The sequence below is a fragment of the Cavia porcellus genome, unplaced genomic scaffold (genome assembly GCF_034190915.1).
Source record: "Cavia porcellus strain 051 isolate PalLab524CR breed Dunkin Hartley unplaced genomic scaffold, mCavPor4.1 scaffold_8, whole genome shotgun sequence".
NCBI classification, from domain to species: Eukaryota; Metazoa; Chordata; class Mammalia; order Rodentia; family Caviidae; genus Cavia; species Cavia porcellus.
Genome location: NW_026947491.1, coordinates 49,300,590 through 49,317,855, shown reverse-complemented (window position 1 = coordinate 49,317,855; position 17,266 = coordinate 49,300,590). Strand labels below are relative to the sequence as shown.

Below are 17,266 nucleotides of genomic sequence, written 5' to 3'. Positions count from 1 at the left end.
CTGTCTCAAAATAACTCAGTGCAAAGATCTTGGGTTCAGTTCCCAGTGCTGGGGGAGGGGAGGAGTGTGAGTGAGTGTGTGTGTATGTGTGTATAGAATACCACCTTTAATGTATGTTACAGAATTTTCTTGTTTGTTATTGAATTTTCTTTAGAAGACAAAACATAAAAATACTAAAACCTTGTGTCTTAGCACATTCATTTAGTGTAAGGTCATTATAGTGGGCAAGATTGGCCTCCAATTGAATATTCAGTCAGTCTGTATTGAGTTTCTCATCTATAAATGGTGGATAGTATGTATTAAGTGGGGCACTAAGAATTGAGAAGGATGTTATAGTGCAAGTATAATATAGTGCAAGTATATAGTGAGGTACAATTATAATTAAATCAAAATGCCACACACATGTAATCCCAGTACTGGCGAGGCTGAGGCAGGATTGGCATAATTATGAGGCCAGTCTGGACTACATAACAGACAACAAAAAACTACCATAAATTGTTAAGTGAAGTGGCTGGGTTATAATAATTTATTTGGTAAATGGTTATCTTTGTTATCCATTGAAACTGTTGACACCAATAGGCAGATCTGTGGAGGACAAACTGTATTCCTAACTCTTCTTTGCTGATAATTCCTTTTTTTTTTTTTTCTCTTGTCTTCCTTTTCTGTCATCAGCTGACTTATGAAGACTGTATGGATCTGATTGCAAAGCTACCTTGTGTTGCAGCAAAAATCTACCGGAATCTTTATCGTGAGGGCAGTAGTATCGGGGCCATTGATTCTAAGCTGGACTGGTCCCACAATTTCACCAACATGTTAGGCTACACTGATGCTCAGTTCACAGAACTTATGCGCTTATACCTCACCATCCACAGGTGAGCCAGCCCCAGCCACCAAAGCCACAGGGAATTTTTTTTTTTTAAGTTCTAATATTCTTAGCTCCTGGGAACAGATCATATGCAACAAGGACAAGGAAATATATTTTAAGAGTCAGTACGACGACAGAAAAGAGTCTAGGGGCTGCGGATTTAGCTCAGCGGCATAAGCACCTGCCTTGCAAGCAGGGGTCGTGAGTTCAATCCCCAGTACCGATAAAAATGAAAAAGACAAAAAAAAAAAAAGAAAAGAGTCTAAAGCTGGGCATGGTGGTGCATTCCTATAATACCAGCATTTGAGAGGCTGAGATAGGAGAATCCTTTGCAAGTTCAAGACCAGCCTGGGCTGTGGTGAGCACAAGGTCAGCCTGATCTGCATAGCAAGACCCTGTCTCAAAATGACCAAAAAAAAAAAAAAAAAAAAAAGCGTCTAATACTGAGTATGGTGGCATACCTGTCTCAAAAAAAAAAAAAAAAAAAAACAGATGGAGGGAGTCTAGTATGGAAGATTACGTGGTCCAGGGGGAAAATTACCACAGCCATACTGAGACCTAGAGGGTGCTTCTAGCCGGGAAAAAGAACTTAACTCACAAGCTTTATTTATTTAATTTTGGGTTTTTTGACACAAGGTCTCACTGTGTAGTTTAGGCTGGCCTTGAACTCTCTAGCCCATACTGGCCTTGAACTTTGGTGATCCTCTTGCCTCCAGTGCTGGGAGCACAGTCTGAACCATTGGGCAGGGCAGAAACTTGCAAGGTTTAGATTGTCCTTCAGCTTTGCAAAGGCTCCCTCTTGTGGCCATTGTTATTAAAAGCTGAGGGTCGGAATGTAGCTCTGTGGTAGAGCGTTTAATGCCCAAGCATGGGCTCAGTCCTCAGCACTCAAAAGAAAGCAGATGTGGCAGGCTTTGGTAAGAGCTAGAGAACTAGTCACACAGCATCAACTAGTCATTTCTTCAGCTCTGTTGACTGGTGAACAAAAGTAATGAGGACTTAGGTATAATTGACTGGCTATAGACTGGTATAAGCTCATAACTAGATTAGGATATGACAAAAGAATAGCAAGGTTCTTTATCTGTTCCTTTCTTTTCCATAGCGACCATGAGGGTGGCAATGTAAGTGCCCATACCAGCCACTTGGTGGGCAGTGCCCTTTCAGATCCTTACCTGTCATTTGCTGCAGCCATGAATGGGCTAGCAGGGCCTCTACATGGACTGGCAAATCAGGTAAAGCTGTTCTTACTCTTTTCCTGCCCCATGTTTTTCTTGCCCCATGCTTTGTTCTGGAGCTTGACATTATCTTCTGGCATATGTATTCATGTTCCTTTTTTCCCAAATCTTACCCTAGGAAGTACTTGTCTGGCTAACACAACTACAAAAGGAAGTTGGCAAAGATGTATCAGATGAGAAATTACGAGAGTACATTTGGAACACACTCAACTCAGGGCGGGTAAGCAGAGATGCTTAGATGCTTAGCTACTAGGAAGGAAGTCAAAATCCATGTCCAGAAGTTTGGAAGAGTAAAAAAAATAAAAGCATTGTGGGAAACCCCCAAAAATAACCAATGAAAGAAGTAAAATGAGAGAGATTTCTAAATTTGCCTAACCTAAAGAATTTAGAAAAACATTCTACCTGAGAATACCAGTTGTTTTCTCTCCCCGCTTTTATAGGTTGTCCCCGGCTATGGCCATGCAGTACTAAGGAAGACTGATCCACGATACTCCTGTCAGCGAGAGTTTGCTCTGAAACACCTGCCCAATGACCCCATGTTTAAGCTGGTCGCTCAACTGTATAAGATTGTGCCCAATATTCTCCTAGAGCAGGGCAAGGCCAAGAATCCTTGGCCCAACGTAGATGCTCACAGTGGGGTGCTGCTCCAGGTGAGTCCCCTCTTTGCTGCTTCCCCTCATATTTGTGCCATATCCATTTTGTGCCATGCACAAAAACATCTTCCTAGTCTGTTTTGGTTGTAATGGGAATTGAAACCAGGGTTTTTCACTAAGTTACATCTCCAGCCATTTTATTTTTTCATAACACAGGAGTCATTAAATTGCCCACGTTTAGTGGGCTGATCCTCTTGCCTCAGCCTCTGTCTGCTGGGTTCACAGGCTTCCATAGCCATGCTGGGCTGAGAGCAGGGACTCTTAGACCTCCTCCTACACACAGCCTTTTGATAAAATTGCTCATAGCAGAGGTCAGGGCTAGGATTGCTCTCCTTTCAGAATCCTAATTATACTTTTCTCAGTATCATTTCTATTTAAGGCTGACTGGGCTAAGTCCCTAGAAAAAAAGGGGAAATGGAACCTTCAAGGTTCCTTTCACCTAGATTTGCATATGGCATTCCCTCTGTGCCTTTAATAAAACTTCTTTTTCTCTTTACCTTACAGTACTATGGCATGACGGAGATGAATTTTTACACAGTCTTATTTGGAGTGTCACGGGCACTGGGTGTGCTAGCACAGCTCATCTGGAGCCGAGCCTTGAGCTTCCCTCTAGAAAGGCCTAAATCCATGAGCACGGATGGGTTGATGAAGTTCGTGGACTCTAAGTCAGGGTAAAACTTGGAAACTGGGGGGAAATTGACTGCCACAAGCTTAACAACAACAAGAAAAATAATATACTTTTGTTTCAAGGGGCCTTTAAAGACTTACAATTAAACTGTATCTGAGGCACTGAAAATATGTTTGAAGTTAAAATATAAATTAAGACTTTAAAAGATAAAAAATGATCCCTTCTTCCTAACCATCTCCCTTGTCCTGCCTGGTATGAGTTGTCCATCAGCCATAGGATGACCAGGACTAATGCATGTCATACGGGTTAGGTTTGGCCTCCACCATCTCTAGAGCAAGAATCCAACCCCTCTTTCTCTGGGTCAAAGCAGGTTACAGACAATCTGTAGTTACTCTGGAGCTTTTGCTTCTACTCTGCCCAGCCCTGTAGGCCAGGAAATCAGGACCTTGCCCTTCCTGTTTCCACAGAGTTCACTTGAGATTATCAGCTGTACCAAGCCCTTGCCCATGCAGTAAGACCTAGAGTGTAGAGCATGCCAAAGTATGTCACATAGCTGGACGTGCTTTGGCAATTTCTTTTTACGCTACCAAGCGACCATGAAGGTATGACATTTGTTGGGATTGGCACCCAGTGTTTCATTTGATTTTCCTTTTTAAAATTCACCCATTAAAACTGAGGTCTGGAAGTGTTATTTCCCACTACTTTAATACCTACTTCCAGACTTGATACACTTGTTCTGCCTCAAGCTGAGGATGCTCTGGACCTTCCCCTCTTGGTCTGTACTTAAGACCTCTTTAGTAGGTCTGTCTGATCTGTGGTCTTTCCCAATCACTAGGATTTAATATGGCACTTAATGTGAACTAAGCTTTTACTTCTACAGAACTCAAGCCAACTACTGTCTGACCTCTCTCCTGTTAATAAGCTATGAAGGATAGAACAGGAGCTCAGGAATGACCAGCCTCTTCATGGTCTGGTCCCAGGGGTATGAACATCTCTTTTTTTTTTTTAAACATTTTCTTTTGAGCAAAAAGATGATTCAAGTTTATATGATCACCTTTGAATATCAGGACCATGGGCTAGGGACATTCAATGTAGTAAGCCTCTCTTCTGATCCCCTGTCACAGAAAATGCTTCTTTATTTATCAGTGTCTTTTTTTCCTGCCCCTTCCTCAAGAGCTCACAGTACAGTGTGTGATTTAGAAGCTCCATTTGCATAAGTTTTTAGTTACTCAGAATGCTCTACTGCCTTTTCTTTGAGAAAGGATTGAGATACACTCCTGCTGTGGCCCCTTCTTCCCTTGATACTCCTGCCTGCGTTTGTGTGGACCCCTAAACTCCAGAACCACGCTGTTGAGATGGACACACTGTAAACTCCTGAGTAACTGTCAAGTCATTATACAGGCTTCAGGTTGTTCTGTATAAAATTTAAAAATAAATGTTTTTATTAACAATGCTTGAGCCTGCTATTAAATAAGGCCTATACAAATCTTTATTACGAGATAAGGAATCTATGTAGTGAGGTCTTAAATCTACTTAACAAGTATAAGTTTTCCTGTACATCCCTTTATCTTACCAGGTTTCATATTCAGTGGAAAGGCCCCCTTTGAGGTTCCCAAAATAGATTTCTCTTTCAAGGTTACAAAGTCCTTTACCTTTAGCCCTCATGTTTCCTAATTTTGTTACAATGTAGAATACTCAATGAGTACCACAGAGACCTCACAACTGCTTCATGACTAATCCAAGAACTAGTCAAGCCCACTAGGTGAAAGGAGCAAAGCCTACTGAGGATAGATGGACTAGGAGTGCTGGCCCAGGACCTGAACACTAGAGGGCTTTGGGGTATCCAGCAGTGCCTGCTTTGCAGTTTTCTGTAGGAGACCTCAAAGATGACAACGGGTGGTAGTCCTGAGGTTACCAGAAATATAAGAGATCTGAAACTAGATGATTCTGTCCTGAGGCTTTAGCTGCAAGTGACCTTCTGGAAAAGTCTATAAATAGGCAAAGGAGTGGGTACTAGGCCCTGGCATGTAGAATGTGCTACTATAGTTAGCTAGGACATGGTGTCCAAGAGGCTGCCTTACACCTTTATGTCTCCAGGGAAAAAAGCCACGATTTTCTTTTATTCTGCTATATCTACATTATTTTCCCAAAAAACAATAAACAATAGAGGCAAATTCACACTCACAATTTATTGAAATTTTATAAAAATTTAAGCCATATGGAAGAATAAGGTACAAATCAATCCAAGAGTACAAAGACAACTTCTTTAGTGTTTTCTTTGGCCCTGTGGCATTGATATGCTAAGACAGTTACTGACTACTTAGTAGCAGCACAGAAATACTTTTTATTTTTTTTTTTGTTTTTTGAGACAGGGTCGTTTTGTACAGTCCAGGCTGACCTCAAACTTGAGGTACTCCTCTACAGGTGGGCACCACCATCCCCACCCCACCACTTTTTTTTTTTTTTTTTTTAGGTAGGGTCTCACTATGTAGTCCGAGCCAGCCTTGAACTCACTGTATAGCTGAGAATGATCTCAAACTGGTGATGTTCCTGCCTCAGCCTCCTGAATGCTGAGATTATAGGACTGTGCCAGCACACTTGACTTAGAAATAGTGTTTTTTGTTTTTTTTTTTTTTTGGTACCGGGGAGTGAACTCATGACTGCCCACTTGTAAGGCTGGTGCTTACGCCACTGAGCTAAATCCCTGGTCCTGACTTGGAAATATTCTTGAACTGAGGCAGTATGGATTTCAAGCTGAGGGCAGGCAGTGTTTTTCCTGAGGAACCTCAGGCAGGGCAAAAGTTATTTACTACCAAGTATCTCTGTTTCAGAAGAGAAGTTCAGTTTATTCAAGGGTTCAAGAAATTGTTCTCGTGGCTGGGGATTTAGCTCAGCGGCTTAAGTGCCTGCCTAACAAGTGTAAGATCATGAGTTTGATCCCTGGTACCAAAAAGAAAAAAAAAGAAATTGTTCTCTTCCCAGTGAGATATCAAGGTGTTCTGCCAGGACCCAGAGAGAACCGCACAACCAGGTGTGGTGCATGCCTATAATACCAGCATTGGGGAGGCTGAGGCAGGAAGATCACTGTGAATTCAAAGCCAGCCTGGGCCATAAAGTGAGTTCAAGACCAGCTTAAACTGCTTAGTGAAACCCTGTCTCAAAAAAAAAACACTGTGTACAGGCTGCAGACATACAGGACTTCTGGGATAAGACTGACCCTTTCCTGGGCATATCTAACTTGTATAACCTCTACCTTTCTCCCCCAGCATTTCCAGCCAGTGCAGGGCCCAATTTCTGGAGAATAGGAGGAACAGTGTTACTGACTCCTCTCAGATTGGAGTAGGAGCCAAACCAAATAAATAAAAGAATTGGGTGGAGAGGCTAGTGAGTGAGTGAAGGCTAGGGAACAATCCATTGCCTCAAGTCTGGTGCACCTCATGGAACATCAGTTCACGAGGGATAGCTGTTTCTGGACCAAACTTGGTGGCCGCCCGGCGCTCAAAAGCAGCAACGTTTTGCTTGACAACCTCATCGAAAAACATGGTGGCCAGCTGGGAGTGCAGCAAAGAGCGAAATTCAAAGGAAATCTGGGAAAGCGTAAGAAATAGTAACTCTTCAAGACTACATTTTAGATAGTCCTTGGCCAAATGTAGGCACTTCTCATGCCTTCTCTCCCCAGCCCACTCCAGGCTCTTACCCCTGAAGAGCCCTAACTTAGTATTGAACAAACACAAACTCAAAACTATATAAGCCAAACATTGGGAAATAATGCTAGATATACTTTTTGGGGGAGACTGTTAGAGACAGGTCTCTCTTTGAACCCTGTAGCCCGAACTGGCCTTAAACTGACTGCAATCTTCCTGGCTCAGCCTCCCAAGTGCTGGATTACGGTTGTTACACCACCACACCTGGTTAAGTACTAATTATACTTATATGAATAATCTTGTCACAGTACCTCAGCTCTACTGTAAACCTCAGTCCTAAACCTGTGTTGTGAAGCCTCCTAACTCACCGAAAAGTCCACAGTGCAGGTTCGGGGATAGGCAGGAATACCAGGGCTGAATCGCCAAATAGTCTCTAAGTGGTTGAAGAGCTTGCCATCAGTGCAAACAGCCTAGAATAGTACAATCCACTAGTTAAATCATAGTATATGAGGCAGTAAGAAACTAGGGGTTGGGGTATATCTCAGTGGTACAGCACTTGCCAGCATGCATGGAGCCCTAGGTTCAAACTCTAGCACCACCAAAACAAGAAAAATCAGTTTTCTTCCTTTCCAATATTAGGGAACTATTTGACACAGAAAGATAAAGTAATTCAAAAAGGCCAAAATAGACCTTAAATGAAAATATTAAGGAGCACAAATGCTAGCCATTACCTCCTAGACAGGCCTCACCTTGACCATGTGAGGTTTGACCATGGAAACCGCAGAGGTATAGCGCTCCAAGACTGGTGGAAAGCCCACCTCCAACTGAGCCTTCAGGTGACCCTTGCGGCTGGATACCACCAGAGACTTCTTACACCAGGGCACAAACTCACGATACTCCTGGACATTGGCTACCACCTCATACATCTCCTGCATTGAGTACCTAGGGAAAGAGGAATCAGACAGGCCAAGGGACTGCCAGCTGGGTCAGTTTCCTTGCCATTGGCCCTTGACTCATACCATTGCCCACTAACTATACACCTTAGGAACTAGACACCTGGATAAGTAAGTCTGGACAGACTGGAGATTTAGCTCAGTGGCACAAGCGCCTGCCTGGCAAATGCAAGGTTGTGAGTTCAATCCCCAGTACCAAAAAAAAAAAAGTAAGCTTGGACATTGTACAAGTCCCCAGGTATTTAGTTACCTTGTGTTTTGCAGTTTGCACAATGCTTTTGCATTCATTATTTTGATGTCAAGAAATGGATGAGAGTGGTTAGTTTTTACTAATCACATAAACGTCAGGCAGGTTCTTCAAATTTCTAACAATGTAGCCCTAGGTAAATTACCTGTCTCCATTTTTCACATCTATACATTGGAAGTAATAAAGAGTGTGGTTTATAGGCATTGAGAAATAAATGAAAAAAATATGTAAAATACTGATGCAGCCTAGCTTCTGGCACATAGCAGGTGTTCAATAAATTAACTACTGTGTTTAAAACACATTTTTAAAAAGTCAAATCAAGCTAGGCATGGTGGAGGCCAGAATTCGCTCAGCAGCATATGCGCCTGCGTGGCAAGTGCAAGGTCATGAGTTCAATCCCAAGTACAAAAAAAGGCTGGATGTGATGGGGCACACCTGTAATCCAGCCCCTAGAAGGCCAAGGCAAAAAGATTGCTTAGAGTTCAAGGCCAGCCTGAACTACATAGCAAAACTCTAAAACAAAAAATAAGGGGGCATAAGTCTTTAAGAGACTCTCTAGCACTTTTTCCCCCCCTTTGGTACCAGAGATCAAACTCAGGACCTCACGCTTGACAAGCAGCTAAATCCCCAGCTTCTCCAGCACTCTTAAGAGACTGAAGCAAGAGGATGCCCAGTTTGAGCCCAAGCTAAAGAACATAGATGTGTCTGGCTGGGGTAGGGGAGCATCACTCAAGGCAGAGTTCGGGGTTCTGTCCCCAGCATGTATATATGCTGCAGAAGCAAGCACCATCCCCAGTATGAAAGCAACAATAACAAAAAAATAACAAAAACACACAGGCACTGTGGTGCATGCCTGTAATCTTAGTCCTCTGGGATTCTAAAGCAAGAGAAAAGCAAACTAGAGCTCATGCTGAGCAGCTTGGCAACTTACACCCTATCCCAAAATTTTAAAAAGTGAAAAAACCTGGGATATAACTGTGAAGGTCCCGGGTTCATTTCAGAAGTCGTGAAGTGGAGAGAGGCAGTCAGAGACGTAATGCCCTATTGGTATTTGTCTGGTTTCACTTAATGAACATGCACACTAAGGAAGGATGAAATTTAGGCTGGAAGGCTGGCAGAGGGAAAAAAAAGGATCAGTAACAGATCAGAAGGGGGATGGCCAAGGATGAATTCTGCTACAGGTAACCTCACCGCTACACCTGAGGTATGGTTAATTTGGAAGGCAAAAGGGGAGAACAAGATGCTCACCCCATGATCCTGCGCTCCGAGTAGGCCTTTCGCTTGTTGGTGAAGGGAGCAGTAAAGCCCATGAAGGAACGACTGGAGGGTAAGCCGGCCTCCGCTGCCAAGGCCTGTGCAGCGCGGGGCAAGAAGAGGCTACAGGAGATCAGAAACCTAAGATCAAAAGGAAAGGAGAAGCAACGTCAGGATTCTTTTTGTATTTAGCTATTTCCAGGATAAGGGGAAGAGGGGCGCATCCCAGAGTGAGGTCATCCAGAAAAGCTTTTCTCCCAGCACCTGCTGCAGCTCTCTGGGTTCCCCGGCCAGGCAGTCACGAGTGCGAAAGGTCGAGGGCTGCTGAGGACACGGCCAGAGGTGGGGATGCGGTAAAGGGGAGGACGCCGAGGTGCCACTTGCCTGCGGGGTTACACTAGGGCTGAAAGCAAAGCCTCCTAGAAAGCATCACAGCCCCCTTGGTGACAGGCTAGACACGTTATGGCCAGGGCGACCTCAAGGGCTGGTGAGCACCTACTCCGAGGGTATAATTTGCAAAAGCATCCTCCAGAGCTCTAGTTCCGCACCCGGGGCACCACGGCTGCAGGCCCTCGCCGCACCAGCACCCCAAGGCCTCCGCCATTCCCCGCCAAAATTCGGGGTGTCGGGAGACCCTCTCACTCTAGGGCGGACTGCCGCAGCTCCCTCTCACCTCATTGGTCCCGGTGGTCTCGGAGGGCCCCGGGGCGGGGCCGGGCGGAGCAAGAGACAGCCAGGGCGCTGGGCCGCCGCGTGCACCCCGGCCCGCAGCGGCCGCGCGCCCGCAGAGGCCATGCGCGCTACCCCGCGGGGCGCTCGCGGCGGAGCTGGAGCAGCTCAAGAGTTGCCTGCGGTTCAGCGCCCCAGAGCGCAGAGACGATGCGAGGCTGCGGCTCCTCTCGTTCCGCTCCCTCCCAGGCAGCTGGGGAGATAAAACTGAAGCCGCGACCGCAGCTCGGGTACCCTCGGGTCACGCGGCTGCCAGGGCTCCAGAGCTGGAGAGGGAGGAAGGAGGGGGCGACGCTGCCTGCCGGGAGATGTAGTTCCCACCTCCAGGGAGAAAGGGCGTTGGGAGTGCGTTTCAGAAGCTGCAGAGGCAGCTTGGGGGCGCGAGGTCGCCAGGCAAAAACTACTTGGTGAGTCCGGTCATAGGACCTGATACGTAGGCACCCATCTCGTGGGCGGGCAGACGGCAAGCGTCTGTGTGTTCTCTGAACGCCTCCCAGATCCTTTATCATATTCCGCCCTTACAGTTGGAAGCTCTGTGCATCGCTGTGCTCCTCCCAAGTGTGTATGCCTGGTGCTGTACTTTTACGTAAAAAAAGAAAATTCCGAGCTCTGGGGGAAGACTTGGCATAGCTTTCTCATTTAATATTTACAGGAACAAGTCGAGGTGAGAAAAGCCAGATTTCCTTTCAGGCGAAAGAACCAGTTTTGCCTAGAAAAGTGTGCATCCGATGAAGGATGAGACTTCAGGAACAGAAAACCAGGCAATGGAAAATTGACATATTACTTTCTGCTACTGAAGAAAACATTTGCTCTTCATAAAAGTGAGAAGAAAAGCAGGAGGGAGAGATCAGTAAACAAACAAAAAAATGGAAATTCTCCCGTGGAGGGATAGAGGAAGGACATTCTAAAATTGGTGTCAGGTACAGAGGTGCAGGCCTGGAATCTAGCGCTTGAGGAGCTAAGGCAGGAGAATCCTGCAAGTTTGAGGCCACCTTGGGTTACAATTCAGGCTTGAGTTCAAAACCAGCCTGAATTACATAGTAATATTTCTATTGAGGATTGAATGAGGGGCCTTCCCACTGAGCTGCATCCCCAACTCTTTTATGTTTTAAGATATAGACTCTCAAGTTACTAAATGGTACAGGCTGGGTTCACACTTGTAATCCTCCTGCCTCAGCCACAGAAGTAAAGTAGGTGGGATTACAGGCAAGTGCCATCATGTCTGACCTGATGCTGAACTGAAAGACTTTTAGATTGCTATGATGCAAGCCTTCCTCTTCTTTCTAAATTTTTTTTTTTTTTTTTGTCTTTTTGAGACAGGGTCTTGATATGCAGTTCAGGCTAGCCTTCAGCTCACTTTGTAGCCCAGGATTGTCTCAAACTCCGAAAGGATCCTCCCACCTCAGCCTGGGATTACAGGCTGAGCCACCACACCCGGCTTAATTCTTTCTAAATCTTTAGTCAAATTCTCTATAGCTTTGTCTAAGAAAGGGAGGTGGGTTTTAAATAAAGTCTGTGTTGCAATGTGTGACTAACGGGTGTAGAGGAGAGAAATCTTGCCCAGAAACAGAAGCCTGGAAATAAATACAGATCCTCTTGAGACTGGCATTAATTTTGGGGCTTTCTTCTGTTAGATTTAAAATTTGACTCTATCCTACCTGGATTTCAAGGTAGCAGGAACCATCCCTTTAACTCTGGCATTATTGAACATTTTGTTAAAAAGTGACTCTCCTTATCTACTGCATACAGAAACTCCACACAGTTAAGTGGTGAAGGAACCCAGGTTTGGTTGATCACTACACACTTTTTGCAGGGATTGAGCTGAGGGCCACACAGAAACTGGGCATATGCTCTGCCACTGAGCTGTATCACCCAGCTCTCCAAATCCATTAAAAAAAAACTATTCTACCTCTATAATACTGAGTACCTACTACTTAAATAATTATTGGGCTGGGGGTGTAGTAAAGTGGTAGAATATCCACTTAGCAGGTATGAGGCCTGAATTGGACCCTCAGTACCAAAAACAAAAAAATGATTAATCAAATGAGTATCATCTTTCTTTTCCTTTTATCCTCCTTTTTCTACCTAAGAGGTGCCCGGAACCCCAAATAAAAGAATGATCTCTTACCTTTTTCTCTTTTTTTTTTTTTTTTTTTTTTTTTTTTGTCTTTTTCCTTTTTATCGGTACCGGGGATCGAACTCAGGACTGCCTGCTTGCAGGGCAGGTGCTTATGCCGCTGAGCTAAATCCCCAGCCCCCTCTTTTTTCTCTTCTTAACATTTTCCCCCACAGAATTTCAGAGAGGGTCGGTTATGGCCTTGACTCCTACCTCCCTCCCCACTACCACAGCACATTATCTCTTTCTGGTTCAGAGATGGTGATCTGTGGTGGCCATGGAGGCGTACACCTGTCATCCCAGCTGTGGGAGGCAGAGGCAGGTGGATTGCAGATTCAAGCCTAGCCCATGAAATTTAGTAATAGCTCTTTCAAAACAAAAAATAGAAAAGGGACTGAAGATGTAGCTTGGTGTAAAGGTCTGGAGTTCAATACAAAAATTTTTTTTTTTTTTTGCTACAGCTGCCCTCAAGTGAGAATTTGACCTTGAAGGACAGTTTTATTCATTCTAACCTCACTGTCCTCTGACTAAGGGTTCGTGCATGTGAGACAGCTGCTTAGAATGAAGAGCAAGACTCTAGCGGGGTAAAAGAAATTAACTGGGATACAAGACTAAACTGTGACCTTATTAGCACTCTATCTTAACTGAGTTAACTGCTTCAGAATCCCCAAGGTCTAGCAGTTTATTGGTTGTCCCCCTGCTAATTGGATTAGCTAATTACTGCCATTTAAACCTTTCCTAGTTTGTTCCCTGTTCTTGAAACAACCAATTTACTGCCATGTCCCTGCTGTTGTACATGAATGAAATAATTTCCTTTTAAGTATACCTCCTTCAGGAAGACCCTCTGGGTTGAAGCATCCATTATCCTATGTTCTTTGTTTTGTGTATATGTATATCCCAAAGCATAAGTTAGAAACTCCTCAAAAAGAGACATCATAACTTGTAAGTTTTCACCTATCAACCAGTTACTACTACCTGGTATACATGATGTCATAAAGTTTCTCAGAATAAAAACCAAAGCTTTAAAAAGATAAGTATCCTCATAGAATTACCCAAACATAAATTCAGTAGTTGAATCCAGGCCTGTCCACAACAGAAGGCTTTGTTACCAGTTCTGTCCTCCTTTTATCTTGGATGTCACCCTGAGCCCTAGAAGTATCTGTGCAACCTATATCACATCCCTTCTCTCTTTACTGGGAAATCCTCTTTCTTGCTCTAAACACTATTAAAAATAACTCTTCTAGCTCTTCTTCCCCCTCTCAGCTGCCCGGAGAACTGGGCTGATAATCTCCCTTGTTCACCTCCACCCTGGTGCTGGACGTGGGCACGTGACCCTGGCTCAACCCTTGACTCCAATTCCTCAAGTTACCAAGAGCTATTTTGGGCAGTGGAACCCATGTATTTCCTCCTCCCTTCCTGTGGGCTATGTCCTAGACTGGCTCTTCCTGGGTGGTTCATCATACCCAATAGCAAGGGGACATGTCTCAGTTCCTGAAACCATGTGATCCCAGCTACCTCTAGTTTCTGCTTCAGCCTCCTCCTCCTCTTCATCACTGAGTATTAAGCATCTGTTCTCATATGCTTATCTACTAGAGTAAAAAAACACACACACAATTTAATGTATATTTTGCCTTCAGAAAGCTCATTCATTTTTTTCCATTAAAACACAGAACATAGAAATCAAAATAAATAAATTATAAAAGTGTTTTAAAAACAGACCAAAAAGGGCTGGGGATTTAGCTCAGCGGCATAAGCACCTGCCTTGCAAGCAGGCAGTCGTGAGTTCGATCCCTGGTACCGATAAAAATGAAAAAGACAAAAAAAAAAAAAAAACAAAAAAAAAACAAAACAAAAAAACAGACCAAAAAACCTCAGAAATCTCAGACTGGCTGCCTGTAAGATCAACACTGAGGAAGTTTAGGCAGGAGGATAGATGCAAATTTGAGCCCAGCGTGGTGGGCTACACAGTAAGTTCAAGGCAAGCCTCAACTATATAGTGAGATCCTAGTTTAAAACAAAACAATTGGGTCTGGGGATTTAGCTCAGCGGCATAAGCACCTGCCTTGCAAACGCGTGGTCATGAGTTTGATCCCTGGTATCGGTAAAAAAAGAAAAATTTCAGGCCTACATTAGGGGAGAAAAATTGACTGGCTAATTTATGGTCCCAGCTCCTCAAGAGGTTGAAGCAGAATGACTGCCAAAAGTTTGAGAGCAGCCTGGTCCAAATAGTGAGTTCAAGACCAGCCTGAATAACATCGTGAGATCCTGTCTCAAAAAATAAATAAATAAAAATTCTGGATGTGGTGACATACTCTTGGTTTTTTTTTTTTTTTTTTTTTTTTTTCCTTTTTTAGTACCAGGGATTGAACTCACGACTGCCTGCTACGCCGCTGAGCTAAATCCCCAGCCCCTGTGACATACTCTTGTAATCCTAGCAATTGGGAGGCTAAGATAGGAGGATTGCTTCAAGTTTAAGACTAGCCTGGACTACTCAGTGAGTTAGACAGCATAGACCCTGTCTCAAAAAACAAAACACAACAAAAAAAGGGCTGGAGATATAATTTAGCTGTAATCCTAGCATCTGTGAGGCCCTGGGTTCAAGCCAATAGTTCTACCCTCTCCACAAAAAAAGTTCCAAAATCCATTCTGAATTTTCAGACACTTATGTCATAAAATATATGGAACCATGTGTTGTGCTGCATCCTAAAATCCTTTTGTTGTTGTTGTTTGTTTGTTTATTGAGACAGGGCCTTGCTCTGTTGTTCATGCTGGCCTTGAACTCATGGCAATCTTCCTGCCTCAGCCTTGAGTGCTGGGATTACAAGCATGTGCTGCCACACCCAGATTCTAGCATTCTTGAGAAACTGAAAGAGAATATTGGAAGTTCAAGTCCCACCTGGACAATTGACTTGGCAAAGTGATTTGGTGAGACGCTGTCTAAAAAAAAAAAGGACTGCAAAGGCTCCACATTGTGCTGCTTGCCTGTAATCTCAGCACTCAGGAAACCAAAGCAGGAAGATTGTTGTGAGTTCGAGGCCAGCCTAAGCTCATAGTGAGTTTAGAACCAGACTGAACTACATAGTGAGACCCTGTCTCAAAAAATGGGAATGTAGGGGGCTAGGGATTTAGCTCAGCAGCACCTGCCTTGCAAGCAGGCGGTCGTGAGTTCGATCCCTGGTACCGATAAAAACGAAAAAGACCAAAAAAAAAAAAAAAATGGGAATGTGGCTCAATGAGAAGTCCGTAAATTTAGTCCTTTAGTACCACATGCTTGGGCACACAGTATGAAATGAGAAACAAAAATGTACAGTTGAAACCAGATTGGGGTAGTATAAATTAAGAAGCCAGGTGTGCTGGCATATGTCTAAGCACCTGCCTTGCAAGCAGGCAGTCGTGAGTTCGATCCCTGGTACGGATTAAAAAAAAAAAAAAAAAAAAAAAAAAAGAGCCCGGCACGGTGGCTCATGCCTATAATGCACTTGGGAGGCTGAGGCAAGAGGATCATTGCAAATTTGAGACCAGCCTAGGCTACAAAGTGAGCTCAAGGCCAGCCTGAACTACATAGAGAGACTCTGTCTCAAAAAGACCAAACACCAAAACAAAACTCCTAAGAAATGGCAAAATAAACAAAATACACAATGCCTGCCTGGCAAGGACAAGATTGTGGGTTCGATCCCTGGCACCAATAAAATAAAATTGCATCCAATTAAAAAAAAAAGGCAAAGAGCAACCCAATATGGTAGCAGGAGTATCATCACCATGAGTGTGGACTATATAGTGAGTTCAAGCCTAGAGTATACAGTGAGAACCTGTCTGGAAACAAAACAAACACCTTGCAATGAAACTAGTTAGCCAGGGAAGATTCCTAGGAAAGTTTTGTAATTCTAGGTATTGAAGCCAAGGCCTCATGCATAATGGGGAAGGACACTACCACTAAGCTACATCTCTGACCCTTGTTATTTTTTGAGACAGGCTTTCTCTAAATTGCCCAGGCTAGCCTCAAATTTGTGATCCTCTTCCTTTAGTCTCCAGAGTGGTTGGGCAGCTGGGATTATAGGTGTACATAGTAAATGTAAGTAATATTCTTGTGGGTTTTTTTTTTTTTTTTTTTTTTTGTCTTTTTCCTTTTTATCGGTACCGGGGGTCGAACTCATGACTGCCTGCTTGCAAGGCAGGCGCTTATGCCGCTGAGCTAAACCTCCAGCCCCCATATTCTTGTGTTTTATTTCAGCAGTGTTGGGGGTTCAACTCAGGGCCTCATACATACTGGGCAAGTGCTCCAAAATCCGAAAAGGTATAGAGGAATAGGTAAATTTTGCTGTCACTCCTTATTTCCTTTTCCCCAGTTTCTCTTTCCAGGAAAAAAAAAAAAAATAGATAAAAAATAAAAACACAGTTACAAGTCTTGAGTATCTTTTCAGCAGGACTCAAGATATTGAAGGCAAGAGGCTAAAATGCTACTTTTTCCCAAATGTCTTCTGCAACATTTTGATTTGCTAAACTCTGAGCAGGATCGTAAATTATGAACTGTACAATTTTTCAGTCTCTACTCTTCGCTTTCAGGGCAGGGACATCCTCAGCCGGTTCTTCTGATTGGCTGCTCTCTGACCTCCAAGGCGGGAGGGGCACCCCACACCCGCGCGCCCTTTTGTGTGTGGGGGGGCAAAAACCGTTGAGTGTTTTGAAGTGTAGTCGCCTTACCATTTTAACCTGCCAGTGAAGCAATTAGAGAGTTGAAAAGTGTTCCTTCGCGAAGGCCTTGGAGGCCTTCTCCAGCCGCCAGCTGTACTTTGTTATGGTTTTCTTGGGCTCTCAGCAGCTTGAGCATTTCTATTTCCTCGCTGCCCTACTCATGTCTCTCCCGTTGGAGACCTGCGCCTTCCCTCCCTTTGGAGCTACTGCCGTCTATAATCGCAGGTCTCCACGGCCAGGCTCCCTTCGT

The 17,266-nt window shown here is 44.1% G+C and overlaps 2 protein-coding genes across 2 annotated transcripts in view; one reads left to right on the top strand and one right to left on the bottom strand.

The window, feature by feature from the left end:
• Nucleotides 1-4,834, top strand: part of Cs (citrate synthase) — a 29,947-nt gene extending 25,113 nt beyond the window's left edge. Inside the window, exons 7-11 of the mRNA XM_003475969.5 lie at nt 673-872; nt 1,968-2,097; nt 2,219-2,320; nt 2,541-2,750; nt 3,258-4,834. Of these exons, the coding sequence (XP_003476017.2) occupies nt 673-872; nt 1,968-2,097; nt 2,219-2,320; nt 2,541-2,750; nt 3,258-3,428 (813 nt within the window). The 3' untranslated portion in view covers nt 3,429-4,834. The remainder of the gene's footprint in view (nt 1-672; nt 873-1,967; nt 2,098-2,218; nt 2,321-2,540; nt 2,751-3,257) is intronic.
• A 721-nt stretch (nt 4,835-5,555) lies between these two features.
• Coq10a (coenzyme Q10A) lies at nt 5,556-10,615 on the bottom strand. The gene is made up of 5 exons (XM_003476185.5): nt 10,153-10,615; nt 9,474-9,620; nt 7,775-7,967; nt 7,394-7,495; nt 5,556-6,968 (listed from the first exon to the last, which is right to left on the bottom strand). Exons 1-5 carry the CDS (start codon nt 10,272-10,274, stop codon nt 6,801-6,803), a joined length of 732 nt encoding a protein of 243 aa, XP_003476233.4. The 5' UTR covers nt 10,275-10,615; the 3' UTR covers nt 5,556-6,800.
• Between the last annotated feature and the right edge of the window lie 6,651 nt (nt 10,616-17,266).

Coding starts and splice junctions, on each gene's coding strand:
- Coq10a (XM_003476185.5), bottom strand. CDS start 10,274: ATGGCCTCTGCGGGCGCGCGGCCGCTGCGGGCCGGGGTGCACGCGGCG. Junction 9,621..10,152: donor AGACCACCGGGACCAATGAG/GTGAGAGGGAGC, acceptor TTTTGATCTTAG/GTTTCTGATCTCCTGTAGCC. Junction 6,969..7,393: donor CCTGCACTGTGGACTTTTCG/GTGAGTTAGGAG, acceptor ACGCTTTCCCAG/ATTTCCTTTGAATTTCGCTC.